Genomic DNA, 17,461 nt, shown 5'->3' with positions numbered 1-17,461 from the left:
TTTCACTATGGATCCTCCAAACTGAGAACTTTACTTCCATCCTCTGCTGGCATTTATAACACTAACAAATACCGTCACTGTTGCAGGTATTTTCTACCTCACCTGCTGGATCCCAAGTTCTTAAAGGCAAACACATCATCTTCTACATCTTTTTTTATTTCATAGCACACAGAAATGTATATAATTTGTATTAATAATTTCCTGAATTTCTTTTTCTTGAGAAATGGTCTCACTGTGTCACCCAGGCTGGAGTGCAGTGGAGCAAGCACAGTTCACTGCAGCTTGGACTCCTGGGCTCAGCGATATGCCTGCTTGCCTCAGCCTCCTGACTAGCTGGGACTGCAGGTGCGTGCCATCATGCCTGGGTAATTATTTTTATTTTTATTTCTTGTAGAGATGGGGCCTCGCTGTGTTGCCTAGGCTGGTCTCAAACTCTTGGGATCAAACAATCCTCCCACCCTGGCCTCCCAAAGAGCTGGGATTATGGCCTCCCTGCCCAGGCTGAACGACTGAATAAATTGAAAACCCATCTTTCTAAGTGTTCAGTGACCTGGATATGGCTACATTTACAACACACTTTATTTGTCTAGAGTTCTTCTATCTACCTGTCTTGTAACAAGCACCTAAAGTGTTTGTCAACATTAACAAACAATAGCTGGTATTTGAGATTATTCTTTTACTGTATTTCTAATTATTTGGTTGGGTGCCTGAAACTATAAAAACACCTATTAGAGTTAACACTCAAAAGCTGCAAATAACAAATTACAAATGGCAATCCCATTTCAAGAGTAAAAGGGCGTGACCATCATGGGGTTGGTGGGGGTGTGTGAATAGTAACAGCATCGCCCTCCCTTTCACCTCCATGGGTTTTCCAGTGTGGACAATATAGTGCACATTCACCCTCACGAGAAGGCTCTTGCTATCCAGATCACAAGCCCTTATTTCTACAGTAGTGGATAAACCTAGGTTTACAAGATACAGCAAGCTAATAATTTGGGAGAGCATAAACAAACATCTCATGGGGTTCCTGGCAACCTGCTGATGTGAGAATACTTTTCACCTATTTCTCTCTCTTTTTTTCTATCTTTATTTCAAAATGTCCTGCTAAAATCCTTTTAAAATTTTAATTGTAAAGTACACATAACATAAAATTTGCCATCTGAATCATTTTTAAGTGTACAGTTCAGTAGTGTTGGGTATATTCACATTATTGTGCAACCAATTTTCAGAACTTTTCCATCTTGTAAAACTGAAACTCTATATCCATTAAACAACTCCCCATTCCACATCAACCCTCTCCCCAGCCCCTAGCAATGATCATGTTTTCTGTTTCTTTCTTTTTTTTTTTTTAAAGACGGGGTTTCACCATGTTGGTCAGGCTGGTCTTGAACTCGCGACCTTAGGTGATCTGCCCGCCTTGGCCTCCAAAGTGCTTGGATTACAGGCGTGAGCCACCATGCCTGGCTATGTTTTCTGTTTCTATAATTTTGACTACTCTAGATACCTCATATGGGTGGAATTGTACAGTATTTGTCCTTGTGACTGGCTTATTAACTTAGCATAATGTCCTTAAGGTTCATCCCTGCCATACTATGTGTCAGAATCTCCTTCCTTTTTAAGGCTGAATAATCTTATTTCGTGTGTATACCCCACAATTTGTGCATCTATTCATTTGTCAATGGACATTTGGGTTGCTTCTACCTTTTGGTATTATAAATAATGTTACTATGAACATGGATGTACAAATAGCTCTTCAAGCACTTGCTTTCAATTCTTGTGTTATATACCTAGAAACAGAATTGCTGAATCATATAGTAGTTCTATTTTTAATCTTTTGAGAAACATCCATACCATTTTCCATAGCAGCTGCAAAATTTTTTATAATAGAGATGGGGTCTTGCTATGTTGCCCAGGCTGATCTCAAACTCCTGGGCTCAAGCAGTCCTCCTGCTTCAGCCTCCCAAAGTGCTGGAATTACAGATGTGAGCCCCTGTGTCTGGCCCACAACTTTACATTCTTACCCACAGTGCACCAGGATTCTACTTTCTCCACGTCCTCACCTACACTTGTTATTTTCGTTTTATTAATAGTAGCCATCCTTATGGATATGAGGTGGTGTCTTATTGTGGCTTTGATTTGCATTTTCCTAATGACTAATGATACTGATCATCTTTTCATGTACTGTGGGCCATTTGTATCTTCTTTGGAGAAATTTCTACTTAAATCCTTTGCCCATTTTAAAATAGGGGTTTTTTTGGGTGGTTGTTTCTGCTTAAATCTTTTATTTGCAATAAGTGAATCAAATCCTCGCCCTCTCTTATCTTGGTAACATTCTGTCACCAAGAAGTGTCGTGAGAGAGATGATTTCCTACTTAGAAATACTTAGCAATAGAATGAATGCTACTCTCAGGAAACCTTGAAGTTGGAAAGGTAGCATTTTATTATAAACCCGAGATTACTATTGGCTGCCCAGAACTCTCCAAGAAGTTTTGATATATATGAAGTCTTTCATAAAGAGATTATTATTTATATTATCCATCTCATTCATTTCAGTTCAACAACATTGACCAAAGTGTCTACTACTTAGGAAGCATTGTGCCATAAATACATGAGACTTCAAGGAAAATAGACACAAAATACTTTAACTTTTTGAGACGGAGTCTTGCTCGGTTACCCAGGCTGGAGTGCAGTGGCATGATCTTGGCTCACTGCAGCCTCCGCCTCCTGGGTTCAATCAATTCTCCTGCCTCAGCCTCCCGAGTAGCTGGGACTACAGGCACACACCACCATGCCTGGCTAATTTTTGTGTTTTTAGTAGAGACAGGATTTCATCATGTTGGCCAGGATGGTCTTGAACTCCTGACCATGTGATCCACCTGCCTCGGTCTCCCAAAGTGCTGGGATTATAGGCATGAGCCACCACACCTGGCCCAACTCTTACTCTTTCTTTTGCTTATTTATTTATTTATTTATTTAAGACAAGGTCTCTAGCTCTCTTCCCCAGGCTGGAGTGCAGTGGCACACAGTACTAGTTCACTGCAACCTCTGCCTTCCAGGCAGAGGTTCATGCGATTTTCATGCCTCCGCCTCTTAAGTAGCTGGGATTACAGGCATGTGTCACCATGCCTGGCTAATATTTTTATGTATATATTTTTAGTAGACACGGGGTTACACTATGTTGGCCTGGCTGGTCTCAAACTTCTGGCCTCAAGTGATCAGCCCACCTCAGCCTCTCAAAATGCTGGGATTAGAGGCATGAGCCACTGTGCCTGGCCTATTTTAACTTCTTTGACCCAACCCATAAACTAGACTCTGGGCCACTATTTTTGGAGATGTATATATTCTTGAATGAGGAGTTAAAAACTACAGCGCTCTTCTGATCTTTCCTGCCAGGCCTTCCCCTTCTGAAGGAGAATGTATGAATCCTTAGGTAAGCCTGATCTTTGGGTTGGGCCTCTCAATTTTCCCACCCTACCCAGGTGAAACGCACCCGCCATCTGAAAAATCTAGAATTTAAAAAAATTCTTGGTAAGGTTTTGGAGCAACTCCCTATACAAGACTATCATTTCTGCTTTTAAATGGGCTGTAGTTCATTCAGGAAAAAAAAAAAAACCTCTGGTTGCAACTTGTAAATCATATACAAAAAATCTCAATCAGTTTAAAAAATATGAACAGCAAGTCCCAGGATTTCCTATAGTGGTATACGTCTTTGCCAGATAATCAGAGTCTCTTGTCTATACATACTCTCCATATATTTTTGTGTTCTAAGTCTGGGCATAAACCAAACTCCCAAGAAGTTATTGTATGTGAAATCATTCTTAATATCGGGAGCCTCCATTAGGAACAATGCATAATTTCATGGGCTATGCTCTTGGCCTCACAGAGTGTTCCTCCTGGAAAGGTCCCTGAAGGTTACCTAGTCAAATCACCCTGGTGTTACACAGGGAAACCGAAACGCAGAAAGGGGAGTCATTTTCTCAGCGGCATAAAGTCACCAGGTGCTCAGATTCTGCACAGGGCTCATTCTATGCCCTAGTTCCTTTCCCCCACAAATGCTTTCCTGTGATACTTCGTGATGCTAAATTTCTTAAATAAAAGGCTCTGTGTTAATAAAATTCTAGAGGTCAACTCAAGAAAAACTGTTGCCAGAACGAGGACCAGATGGCCAACTTCCAGAGAAAGTGCTTCCAGGCACCTCTGAATAACTCTCCAGATTTGAGAACAAAGGCCTTTCTAGAGAAGAAAAACCATTCAGCTCCTTCTTAGTCCAAGCCTGCTCAGGCCCCGAGTCTAAAATTCCCCCCAAATGGGTGGGGTACTTTGTTTTTGTATTAAGCAGGATTAAGTTACACTAAGGTGCTTTGGATTGAGGCCTTGATATCAACCCAAACACATCTAGGTCCAAAGAACAACCAAAAAGTGACTTTCATGCAGAATTTAAGGTAAAGTTTAAGCAGAAGTGACAGAGAAGAACTGAGGCCTGGATAAGCCCAGGAGAAGAGTGAGGCCCAGGCACACCCTAGAATCGTGACACTGCCACCGTCCATCTGGAATCATGTGGATGACTAACAGTACAGTCTATTTTTTTCGGGAAGGTTATAAAAATCTATGGGCTTCACACTGCGTGTAACGTGGGTGAGGTAACAAGCTGGTGAGAATTTTTGCTTCTGCATTTCCTGATTTAGGAAAGAGGAGTGGTGGGGTGTAAAAGGTGTATTATGCCTATTACTCAATCTGTATTATTTGGTCTAGTATTGGTTGCTTGGGCAAAAGTTACTCTCCTACACTGAATATGGAACCCCTACCAAATCTTGTTCAGGTCCTCAAAGAATCAATGAAACCATTTTCCTTTCTGATATATCAGATCGTCTTGTATCTAGTTGTGTGGATCCATAAATTAAAATACAGAGGGTCATTTTCCCTGATCCAGAAATGCTTGGTTTGGGAGTAGTTAAAACGAAACTTCTGAAGTTCTATCCTTAGTACGGACATTTAGGACGCAGGGGCTACATCCTAGAATGGAATATTGCCCTGTTTCCAAAAAAAAACAGTTCATAAACCAACAGACACGACTGGAGTGTCTTAAACCAAGTTTAATTGTCACTCTATTTTTATCAAAAAGTAAATAGGATTCAGCATATACGAATGTATTGACTATCAGTACAACTGAGCCATACAACTGATGGTCTAAGGCTGATGACAAGGAAAAACTTCCTAAAAGAAGACTTGGGGAAGGCTGCTACCCTCCAGGAGCAAAGCAGGCTGAGGGCATTGGTGGTGCAGCAGCTGCAGAAGTGGAGGAAGTGTTGATGTATTAAGCACTAAGGGAAACACACACAGAGTGTCTGGAAACCATCAAAAGATGCTCGAAGGAAGTAGTCATGGATAATTCTAGAAATTTCTAGAACACCGACTGGAGGGGGTCATTGTTTACCTAAGATGAGTAAAGCCGTGTTTCTCTCCAATTTAAGACACCAGACTGGAGAGAAAGGAGTCGTCGTAAACAGCCCCTACTGGGGAGCTGGGGGTGTGATAACGAGACGTGTGAAGGGGCATTAGGGACAGTAAGAAAAGGAGGGTTGGGGTGATTACTGAGCACCGCTATAGGAGGAGGCTCTCGCAGGAATAATCAAGCGACAGGGGTGTAAAGTAAGGGTCAGGAATTGCAGGGGTGAAGTGTGGGAAGGGGCTGCGCAGACGCCTACAGCAAAGAAAAAGAGAAGGGACGGGGTTGGGGCGTGGCCCAGAGAGGGAACAGCTCAATAACGGGCTACGGGGTGAAAAGCAGCCGGGTGGGGAGGCGCTCTGCTGACAGCTGCTGCTCCCGCACGGCGCCCACAGGGTTAAAAACCAGGGGCCACGGGACCAGGCCGAACTCGGTTTCCAGGGCAACGGCTCCACAGTTCCGGCAGCGCAGGCCCGTACCATTGCGCGGGCGCGGGGGAGCCGGAGCGGCGGAGGGGACGCGCGGCAGGGCGGCGGGGCCGGGGCCGGCCCGGACGCTACCAAACGCGCGGCCCGCCTGCTCGCCCGGGGTTTGCGCCGAGCCGCGCTCCGGCCGGGCGGCCGCGGCGTCCTCGGTGCGGGGGGCCGGCAGCTCCCAAGTGGCCACGGACGGCGGGGGAGAAGGAACACGCGCCGCCGGCCGCGATTGGCCTCCTGGTCCCCCCGCCTGGGCGGCGGAGTGCGGGCGGCCCGGGGCTGGGAGGTTTGAAAAGCGGGCGAGAGACAAAGGCAGCAGGAAGCCTCCTCAGCGCCCGGAGCCCGTGCGCCCGGCCCCGGGGCCCCCTCGCCGCCCGCCGGCCCGCGGAGCAGCGGCGGCGGCAGGAGGCGGAGGATGCGGCAGGGGGCGTGGGCGCGGCGGCGCGGGCGGAGCGGCGCGGCCCGGGCGCGGCGTGGGTAGAGCCGAGGCGGCGGCGGAGGCCGGCCTCCGGGAGCGAGAGCGAGGCGCCTTCCCCGCCCGGGATGTGAGCGCCGCGCGGAGCCCGGGGCGGGGGAGGGCCGGGCCGGAGGCGCAGCCGGCAGGAAGGAAGGACGGACGGACCAGGAGGAGGAGCGGCGGCGGCGGCCGGAGCCGGAAGGCGGGGAGGAGCCGGCCGTTGGGCCCGAGGCGGCGGCGGCGGCAGCGGCTGGGGTGAAGCGCTCTCGTCGCCTGCCCGGGGCCGGAGCGGTGGGGCCCGCGCCTCCTCCCCCCAGCGCCGCGGAGGGGGGAGGAGGAAGATGGAGACCCATATCTCGTGCCTGTTCCCGGAGCTGCTGGCCATGATCTTCGGCTACCTGGACGTCCGGGACAAGGGGCGCGCGGCGCAGGTGTGCACGGCCTGGCGGGACGCCGCCTACCACAAGTCAGTGTGGCGGGGGGTGGAGGCCAAGCTGCACCTGCGCCGGGCCAACCCGTCGCTGTTCCCCAGCCTGCAGGCCCGGGGCATCCGCCGAGTGCAGATCCTGAGTCTCCGCCGCAGCCTCAGCTACGTGATTCAGGGCATGGCCAACATCGAAAGCCTCAACCTCAGCGGCTGCTACAACCTCACCGACAACGGGCTGGGCCACGCGTTTGTGCAGGAGATCGGCTCCCTGCGTGCTCTCAACCTGAGTCTCTGCAAGCAGATCACTGACAGCAGCCTGGGCCGCATAGCCCAGTACCTCAAGGGCCTGGAGGTGCTGGAGCTGGGGGGTTGCAGCAACATTACCAATACCGGCCTTCTGCTCATCGCCTGGGGTCTACAGCGCCTCAAGAGCCTTAACCTCCGCAGCTGCCGCCACCTCTCGGATGTGGGCATCGGGCACCTGGCTGGCATGACGCGCAGCGCCGCGGAGGGCTGCCTGAGCCTGGAGCAGCTCACGCTGCAGGACTGCCAGAAGCTCACAGATCTGTCTCTAAAGCACATCTCCCGAGGGCTGACGGGCCTGAGGCTCCTCAACCTCAGCTTCTGCGGGGGCATCTCGGACGCTGGCCTCCTGCACCTGTCTCACATGGGCAGCCTGCGCAGCCTCAACCTGCGCTCCTGTGACAACATCAGTGACACGGGCATCATGCATCTGGCCATGGGCAGCCTGCGCCTCTCGGGGCTGGATGTGTCGTTCTGTGACAAGGTGGGGGACCAGAGTCTGGCTTACATAGCCCAGGGGCTGGATGGCCTCAAGTCGCTCTCCCTCTGCTCCTGCCACATCAGTGATGATGGCATCAACCGCATGGTGCGGCAGATGCACGGGCTGCGCACACTCAACATTGGACAGTGTGTGCGCATCACGGACAAGGGCCTGGAGCTGATCGCTGAGCACCTGAGCCAGCTCACCGGCATAGACCTGTACGGCTGCACCCGAATCACCAAGCGCGGCCTGGAGCGAATCACGCAGCTGCCCTGCCTCAAGGTACTCAACCTGGGACTCTGGCAGATGACGGACAGTGAGAAGGTCAGGTGAGGGCGGCAGCACCAGCTCCCCTTGTCCCGCCCTGTTCATCCTCCCATCACCACCGTCCCCCACACACTCACACGCACACGTATGCACAGATCATTGCAGCGGATGAGATGGGGCTGTGACAGAAGCCTCAGGCTCGTTTTCTCCTCCCTCCTCCAACCCCCTCCCGGCTTCCAGCCCATTCTTTTTGCAGCTGGGGTTCCTACTCTACCCTACTCCCAGCTCCTTTTCCCTGCGGATGGAGAGATGGACTCTGCTGCTTACCCACCCACTCCCTTGCAGGGGGTGGAGGACTGATTCAGCTACTGTATCCCCACTGCTACGACTGGAAATAGGGGTGGGAGTGACTTGTCTTTTCAACCCTGGGGAGTTGAGGAAAATGTCTGCCTTCACTTCAGCTTTCATTTGAATACTGTGATCTGGTTTTTATTTTGAAATGTATAAAAAGCAAACCCAGCTACAATGGCCTTTTCACCCTTCTTCCACTTTGTGACTAATCCTAGTCTCTTCTCATCACTCCTCCTTTTACAGTACTCTGCTATTCACGCTCATTTCATTGTCTTAATTTTCTTTCCTTTTTAAAAATTTTTTTGGAAGAAATTTGAAACCATGGTCCTTTTTTTTCTGCTGAATATATTCTATATATTATATATATATAAATTATATATATATATATATATACATATATGTGTCTGGCTACCTCGTTTTAGTTTACTTTTTTTCTGAAGCCCTGGAATTCTACAAGAGAGATATTTTGAGACTGAAACATGTTTGTGCCTAGACTGGAAAGATGCCCTTGGGTTTGTCCGTCTTTTAGTGTTGGCTTCTTCCCAGCCTCCATCCGTCCAGTGTGCCCCACTTCCACATTCTGGCTATAATTCCTTTCTTCTGCTTGTCCATTGGGATGTGAGGACCTGTTTCTAAATCTTGACTTAATTTATAGCACAAATACGTGGGCGCAATGAGAGTTGAACCGTTGTTTTTGTTTGAGATGCAGATTGTGTCTTGAAAATGATGATTATATATGCAAATTCTGTCCTGCCCTCATCCTCTTCCACCTTTCCCCACTAAAAGGTCACACAGTGCGGCTTCCACAGGAAGCAGGAGCAGAGCTGGCCTGCAGAGCCCCGGGGCTGTGATGAAGCTCATGTCTTATCTCTGTTCTATTAACAAAATGAGAGTTTGTGGGTTTAAAAAAAAATTCTGTTTCTAAATGGAGGAATAGATGACTTTCTTTACTTTGGTGGGGATTGGGACTTGTGGCTTTAAAGAAATCACTTTTGAGTAGGATGTATATTTTTGTTGGATTTTTGTTGTTATTTTTTTAGAATCCTCCACAGCAACATGCGAGACCATGGAGTTAAAAGAAACCCAGAGACCTTTATCAATTAACTGTACTGTTTGTGAATTTGTATAAATAATAACAAAGATCCTCTTAAAACGTTTATATTCTTACAGTAAAAGGTTAAACTGATATTTATATAATAAAAGAGGAAATATGAAGTATGTTTTTGAAAAAAAAAAAAAAAACAAAAACAAAAACAAAAAAACAGCCTTGTATCTGCGAATTATTTTTAAGGCATTGTGTGCTTGGGTGCATGCCAAGGCAGGAGGTGCTGTTTGTATACTCTAAGAGGACGAAAGGCGGAGTTCGGTGCATCCTATGTGGGCGTGAGTCAGCTCATGGGGAAAATTTTATTCTGTATAAGGTTTACTACTGACATGTTTTGTTTCTAGAAATGTGATTAGACTGGAGATTTATATAATCTTTGGCTTTAAACTGTCAACGTGGAAATTTCAAGAAATTGAACAAAATGAAACTTTTTTAAAAACCAGATTTGTATGTAAGTCACAGTTTCCCCAAGTGGTCAGTTTTTCTTTGGGTAAAAGTGAGATAGATCTAGGGGTGATGTTGAAAAAGTGGATCATGAGATGTGGACGTGGGGAAGAAAGATGGATTTCTTTGCCCTGGGTGTGGGGAGGATGTGAAGGTGGAAGGACTGAAGCCATTGTTCAGAAAAGTTAAAAAGAGCGCTGTCCTTGCGTGCTTGCCGGCTCAGTCATGCATACTGAATTTCCCAGTGTGAGTGAGGGTCCTGGTGGAAAGGAGGAGGGCAGCTCTAGCCCTCTTTTTAACATTCCCCTCCAGGCTCGGCTGTAAGGAAGCACTTTCCTGGGGGATGGGGAGCTTGGCCAGGATTCTTGCACATTTGCATTTTAGCACTTCCAACAGCCAAGGCTGGCCACTGGATTCACTCTGTCAAGGTTTTTTAAGACTGAAACCGGGGCAGATTAATGAATACCAGCAATTCCAGCAGAGTTCCCTTTGGTAGACAATAACGAAATAATCTGACACCCTGTGGTTTGGCTGTGGAGACCTATGGGTGTAAATGCTTCAGCAGGGGAATGGTTCATATTCCTGGTTTCACACTGGTCTTGGTTGTTTCTGAGATTGTTTTTTTAAAAAATACTGATCTCAGCAAGAGCTGATAAGAGTGGTATAAAACTTTCCTGGATCAACCCCTCTTTCCAGGAAGAGGGCTAGAACCCAGGTTTCTCTTTGGGGTAAGATTGTTTTGTAAAATGTCCAAGCTTTCTGCGTGAACATATCACAAAAGCTGCATTGTTCCTTTTTGGAGAGCCATCACAATTGGGTCTAATTGAGCCTAACACTAGATCCATCTTCTATTTCTTTGGGGAAGGTGTGGATCTCTTTCTTCCCACTTAGGTTACAGTGCTTAATGCCTGGGGGAAAAAAAAATGTGTGAAGCCTATTAAGAAGTAGGGACTCTGAATTAGGGTCAGCTTTCTAATTTAGCATTTGACACAACTCATGAAGGTTACACAAGCTGTGAGTTCTTATTCTGTTTTTCTTCCAAGAGACTGCATGGCTGTATAGATCGAACGGATAAAAACTTGAGCACCTAAGTCTTAGGCTCTGTATTCACATTCTTCATTTTAATATGCAAAATAATCCTACCACCTATAACTTAAAGCATGTTCTGTTTTGTCTCATTTTTATGTTAAATGTTAAATATAAGCTTGACTAAAGGTTGGCAAATTAATGTTTGAAAGTTAAGACCATGGGTCTATAGTTATCCTGAATGAGGCATACTTAATAGAGCTAGAGCTTCTCTGGAAATGATGATAAACTACATACAGTGGTTAGTGAAGGTCAGTTGCTAATCTCTCAGCCTTTTTGGGTGGAAAGCAGTTAATGTGTTGAGAACCTATGTGTGCTTTACAAGGTACCTGTAAGTTTTAATCTCAAAGCAACCTGCTGAAACAGGTATTATCCCTGTTTTCTAGATAAGTCATAATGCCTGCGGTAAGTTACCCAACCAGTAAGTGAGGGAGCCAGGATTCAAACCTAGGCTACATTTCTCTCCCTCCTTCCCTCCCTTCCTCCTTTTTTTCTTTTCTTTTCTTTTTTTTTTTTTTTTTTTGAGACAGAGTTTCGCTCTTGTTACCCAGGCTGGAGTGCAATGGCGCGATCTCGGCTCACCGCAACCTCCGCCTCCTGGGTTCAGGCAATTCTCCTGCCTCAGCCTCCTGAGTAGCTGGGATTACAGGCACACGCCACCATGCCCAGCTAATGTTTTGTATTTTTAGTAGAGACGGGGTTTCACCATGTTGACCAGGATGGTCTCGATCTCTTGACCTTGTGATCCACCCGCCTCGGCCTCCCAAAGTGCTGGGATTACAGGCTTGAGCCACCGCACCCGGCCCTCTTTTCTTTCTTTTTTTTTTTTTTTAATTGACAGGGTATTGTTACCCAGGCAGCAGTGTAGTAGTACAATCAATCACAGCCCACTGCAGCCTTTACTTCACACGCTCAAGTGATCCTCGCACCTCAGCCTCCTGAGTAGCTGGAACTACAGTCTTGAACCAACCACTATGGCTGGCTTTTTTTTTTTTTTTTTTTGGTATTTTTTTGTAGAAACGGTTTCACCATGTTGCCCCAGACTGGTCTCAAACTCCTGGGCTCAAGCAATCTGCCCACCTTGGGCTCCCAAAGTCCTGGGATTACAGGCGTGAGTCACTCTGCCTGGCCCAGGCTCCATTTCTCAAGTTCAGCTCGCTTCTGCTTGATGAGAAGGTTTAGTTACTCATCATACCTTGGTTTCCAGTAGGGTGACCTTCATAGAAGTGAACGGTAGCTGTTTGAACACCATATGAACAAGCTTATGCCATAGGGCACTACTTCAAAGGGAATAAGGTGGTATGATTCTTGGTGGTATGAAAGGTTGATCCCCACCATACCCACAGGAATGGGAGAAATGCATTAAAGAATAGAAGAGCTGGCTGGGCACGGTGGCTCAGGCCTGTAATCCCAGCACTTTGGGAGGCCGAGGCCGGTGGATCACAAGGTCAGGAGTTCAAGACCAGCCTGACCAACATTGTGAAACCCCGTCTCTACTAAAAATACAAAATTTAGCTGGGTGTGGTGGCACACAGCTCTAGTCTCAGCTACTAAGGAGGCTGAAGCAGGAGAATCACTTGAACCTGGGAGGTGGAGGTTGCAGTGAGCCGAGATTTTGCCACTGCAGTCTAGCCTGGACAATAAGAGCGAGACTCTGTCTCAAAAAAAACAAAACAAAACAGAAGAGCTAAAGGACATGAGCTGATAGTACACTTTGTGTGGTGGTACAAAAGTTAAAAGGCACTCCAGGGCAGTTCTAAAATAAATAAACTTGGTTCAGGTATTTGCTGAAACTTGAGAACTGAAAAAACATAGTGTAAACTTTGTGTAAACCTTATCATTTAGAAGTAATAAACCTCAACAGAAACTGGGTAGTCAAGGGACAGCTTCATTTCCCTTCTTTTTCTAAGTCTCATCGTGCATAGCCCTTTAATGTTCTTACTGAAAAGATTATCTACAAATGCACCTGTCGGGGCTCGAAGAACTGCTGCTGCTCCCAAGCTAGGCCTCTAACTTGTCCAACTTAATATTTCCTAAAACTGAAAGCCAGTATCAGTATATCCTTAAATAGTTCAGAAAACTCAAACTGATCAGGTTCTTTCATAATTCAGTTGAACAGCAAAGATCTAAAAAAGCAAATGTTCCTTTTTCTTTTGAAAGGTACGAACTTTCTCTTACATTAGGACAATGTGATGTGTAAATTAAAGCATGGCCTAGCTTCCAAATCTTGCTGCTTTCCTGAAGTGGTCACTAGATAGGTGCTGGTCTTAAAATATAAATAAAACCTTTCACTTTTGACTTAGAGAATTTGAATTAAAGTTTTCAAAGGGAAAGGGTAGTGGCCCCAGGGGCCACTGTGTTTCTAAAGAATAAGAACCTCTTGATTAAAAGATCAGATTTGTAAAACAAAACCAAGACCTCATGCAGCTTCTGACAACTGTCTCTTCCCAGTTGCATGAAAGGGAAAGCCCTGGCCTCTGATCTTTGCTCTGTTCTGCGGTAGAAAGGGAGGGACTAGAGTAAGTCATCTAGTGGTTCCTTCTCTCTGTTCTCTTTCTCTTCTCTGCATCAAACATCACCCCTTTTAAAAGTTAATTCCATCCCTTTAGTAGAGGGCAAGACCTAAATTTTGTGCCATTATGAACCCCTGAGGAGTCAGAGGGGTGAGGCTTTTTGATGAAATAATGTGGATCATGAGTAAAGCACAGGATTAGAAATTAGCTGCATTCAAACCTAAGCTTAGGCTTGGGCTCTGTATTTACCTCATTTCTGTCAATACTTGTTCAAATATTAGGTAGCAAGTTAAAAATTTTAAAAACTGTTGTAAAACAGATGGTACACGCATATTTAGATCAGCACCAAATACTAATACTTTACTTAATGAAGTATCAAAGGTAAGTGCACAGTTGGAGTAAGAGCATATATCCTCAGCTCTTGTATGGAAACAAGTATTTCTAGACAGTTAGTAAATGTAAATGTCCACAAATAATCAGTTTCAGTCTTTTCCTCTTTTCCAGGGATTGCTCTGATTTTTGCCTGGTGGAGTTGCCTTTACCAGTCCAGAATATTTGGTCGTATGTAAAGCCAAGTCCTCCAGTTGAGTTGCAAAAGAAAGTAAGCTTGAGATCTTAACTGAGCGCTCAGCACTAGAGTGGGGCATGTCAAACACCCCTCCCAATCAAACAGTAGAAGTGGAATTCTTCTGCCTGCTATTTGTTAACCCAGAAAAGTGCATATATTTTCTTTTAAAAAAAGACAAGTTTCTATTATTTCATTACTCTTCTACTTTACTGTTTAAGGAACAAATGCTATATATCCTTATAACAAACTTACAAGGATACTTGCATTTGTGATAGTGGAAACGAAGGAGTCTCAATGACAGAGAAGAGAACTGGGTGTGCAGCAGCAGCGGCAGCAGAGACACCCAAGTGAGACAAGGTTAGGAATGTGAATGTGATCTGCTGAAGAATTCACTCATAACGTAGTGCTCGGCTTCTCTGTCTCAAAATTTTTGTTTTCCCAAATCTGGCAGATATGGTGCTTTTATAAATGGGGAAAGATGCTTAACAAAGTGGAAAAGATTCTGCCTGGGTAATTAGAAGAGCACCTAGTCTCAGAACCAGGGCTGCTCTAGACTTAATGACCATCGCAGGAGACCAACATGAGACGGCACACAGAGGCATTGCAAAGCCCCACCCTGTCTCTCTTCAGAAAGATGCTGCACCAAGCCAGGCATGGCACACATCTGTAGTCCCAACTACTCACTAGGAGGTGGGAGGATCACTTAACAGAGGAGTTCAAGAGCAGCCTGAGTGGCAGAGCAAGACCCCATCTCTTAAAACAACAATTTTTTTGGTCTTCTTTTTTTTTGAGACAGTGTCTCACTCTGTTGCCCAGGCTGGAGTGCAGTGGCATAATCAGAGCTCACTGCAGTCTTGGACTCCTGGGCTCAAGAGTTCTTTCCACCTCAGCCTTTTAAAAAAAGTTTGTTTAAAGGTGCTCCACCAAATCATACTATTTTCACTAGGAGTTTAAAAAAAAAAAAAAAAAACCCAAAGTGCCAAAAGTTATTACTATTTACTATGCACTACATTATACAAACCTAGATATGTTTGCAAGCATTATATAAGGTTATTCGGGAAACCAGAAGGCTAGTACAGGTTGTTAAATGGTCCGTAAGGTACCATGTGAATCTGTTGCCCTCAGAGGATTTGAGCCAGTTTCCAAAACACTGCCTTGTCACGCATAGTAATGCAGAGTACTAATGTTGTACATGCTTATGCTAGCTTCGAAGCTAAGAACTTACACACGCATTTCACAGACTATCACTATCTGCTGCACAATCCTTCTGTAAAATAGAATCGAGGTGCAAAAACTCTATTCTCTTCATTCAAGGGTAAAAAGGCTTGACTTCACAGATGTTTTAGTTACAAATCCCACTTGTCCAGAAAGAGGAAGAGGGTCTAAGTTGTTAATATTAGGCACCTTCTTATGTTTATTACTCCCCCATTTACGTAATCCACACTCCAGAAGGATCGGACTTACCACACAGCGGTGTGTCAACAATTATTCTTACATCGTAGATCCAAGACACTGGAACTGGACTGTGGGGAAACAGGTCTTTGAGACCAGATTAATTTTTCATAAATATTAATGTGGAATTATTTCATATGGCTTGGAAAACATTGGTTTTCTCATCTAAAAAGGACATGAGGAAATATTTACTACCAAGGTTCATAATATTTCTCCTTAGGAAATCTTGACCCCAAACTGGCATTATTTATGTACATATCTGCTACCTTTTTCCAGGCCAAGGCAAGGCTTTTTGAGAAGTGGTCACTAAACAGGGAGGAGCCAAAAAATTTAGTCCTGCTATTTCTCAGAATAGCTAGAAAAATCACTGAGGCTAAAATTGGACACATGATAAGAGAGAGAGACTGCAACAGTTACGCCCCTCAAATAAATGCTTAATGTTCTTAGATGGAAGACAACCATTTCTACTTTCAATAATTTAAACCTTAACTTCATTGCCCAAAAATCCACTGCTGTGAACTACAAAAAAAAAAAAAAAAAAAAAAAAAAAAGATGACTAGTAGGTGTGTCTTAAACATGAAAATGACAAGATGAAAGCGACAATTTCTGCCTCTTCTAATTTGTTTCAAATGCACAGAATTCAGCCAGTCTTCAGGAATCTGTAAAAACAGGATGGCTAAGTTCTGTGGACCCCTGAACTTTATCCACTGACAGCTGACTGTTGTAGGAAGCAGAGCAGGTCTTCAAGTTTCCAGAGCCTGGAGTAGATAGAGGATTGGCTCTTCCAGCCCTAGCTGACGCCTGTGCACTTGAGACAGATGCCCTGCCATTGTGCTCAAGGTCAGATGTCAACAATCAGAACAGCATGATCCACAGGAAGGCAGCTGGCCTCTCTCTTCCCCACACAGAAGAGTCTAATTTTCTTTTTTTTCTTTTTCTTTTTTTTTTTTTTTGAGACGGAGTTTCGCTCTTGTTACCCAGGCTGGAGTGCAATGGCGTGATCTCGGCTCACTGCAACCTCCGCCTCCTGGGTTCAGGCAATTCTCCTGCCTCAGCCTCCTGAGTAGCTGGGATTACAGGCACACATCACCATGCCCAGCTAATTTTTTGTATTTTTAGTAGAGACGGGGTTTCACCATGTTGACCAGGATGGTCTCGATCTCTTGACCTTGTGATCCACCCGCCTCGGTCTCCCAAAGTGCTGGGATTACAGGCATGAGCCACCGCGCCCGGCCTAGAAGAGTCTAATTTTCAATGGAATCGCAAGAGGAACTGCAGAAACTCATTAACCTAAGACAGGATTTAGCAGCAAACAGCTTCATCACTGCTTTATTTATTTTTAGAGTTGGGGTCTCGCTCTGTACCCCAGGCTGAAGTGCAGCAGTGTGATCACAGCTCACCGCAGCCTCGACTTCCTGAGCTCAAGCAATCCTCCCATCTCAGCCTCCCAAGTAGCTGGGACCACAGGCATGTGCCACCACGCCCAACTAATTTTTTTTTTTTTTTTTTTTTTTTGGTATAGACAGGGTCTCGCTATGCTTTGTGGGCTGGTCTCCAACCCCTGGGCTTCAGTGATCCTCCCCCCTTGGCCTCCCAAAGTGCTGAGAATACAGGTGCCTACAACTGCTTACTTTAGAAATAAAAATGCATTTATGTGGGTTAAGAGGTAAAAGTCAAGCACTACGGATTATTGAAAGGTAGGGCTAGAAAACTGTTATTGTCTCCTGGACTGTTCCTCAGCCTCCCCAACCCTCTAAACAACAACAACAAAACCCTCTTACACACAATTTACCTTCCCCATTATGAAGCAGCTCTGAAGCATATCCAAACCGGTATTGAAGGTATTAATAGCTAGGAGTCTGACCTTGTGTTTTCCTTTACTCCAAGTTTATGAAAATGGTTTTAGGTATCAATATAAGGTAGTGAAATAAAATATAGTTAACAGAAAACTAAATATTTGTTCTCCACTGTGGAAGCCAGAAAGTTGAGAAATCCACAAAGTCTGCAAGCCTCGTGTTTTGTCAGTAGGTGGCAGCATTGTCTGCAAGTTGGAAGCTATTTCCAGTGGGGATCCACAACCTCCTC

The 17,461-nt window shown here is 45.5% G+C and overlaps 2 protein-coding genes across 4 annotated transcripts in view; one reads left to right on the top strand and one right to left on the bottom strand.

Moving 5' to 3' along the window:
• Positions 1–17,461, bottom strand: part of WNT5B (Wnt family member 5B) — a 123,279-nt gene that overhangs the window by 45,174 nt on the left and 60,644 nt on the right. The gene's annotated exons all lie outside the window — the stretch shown is intronic.
• FBXL14 (F-box and leucine rich repeat protein 14) overlaps positions 5,950–17,461 on the top strand; it is a 38,059-nt gene continuing 26,547 nt past the window's right edge. Inside the window, exon 1 of one of the 3 annotated variants that reach the window (XM_039461679.2) lies at positions 5,950–7,872. In XM_039461679.2, the coding sequence (XP_039317613.1) occupies positions 6,721–7,872 (1,152 nt within the window). In that variant the 5' untranslated portion in view covers positions 5,950–6,720. Of the gene's footprint in view, positions 7,920–17,461 lie in introns of all 3 variants that reach the window. The other 2 variants (XM_039461678.2, XM_010345140.3) reach the window with 2 other exon arrangements.

This window comes from Saimiri boliviensis, chromosome 7, assembly GCF_048565385.1.
Source record: "Saimiri boliviensis isolate mSaiBol1 chromosome 7, mSaiBol1.pri, whole genome shotgun sequence".
Lineage (NCBI taxonomy): Eukaryota > Metazoa > Chordata > Mammalia > Primates > Cebidae > Saimiri > Saimiri boliviensis.
Note: the sequence above shows the minus strand (reverse complement) of the source record. Positions and strands in the feature narration are given on the sequence as shown.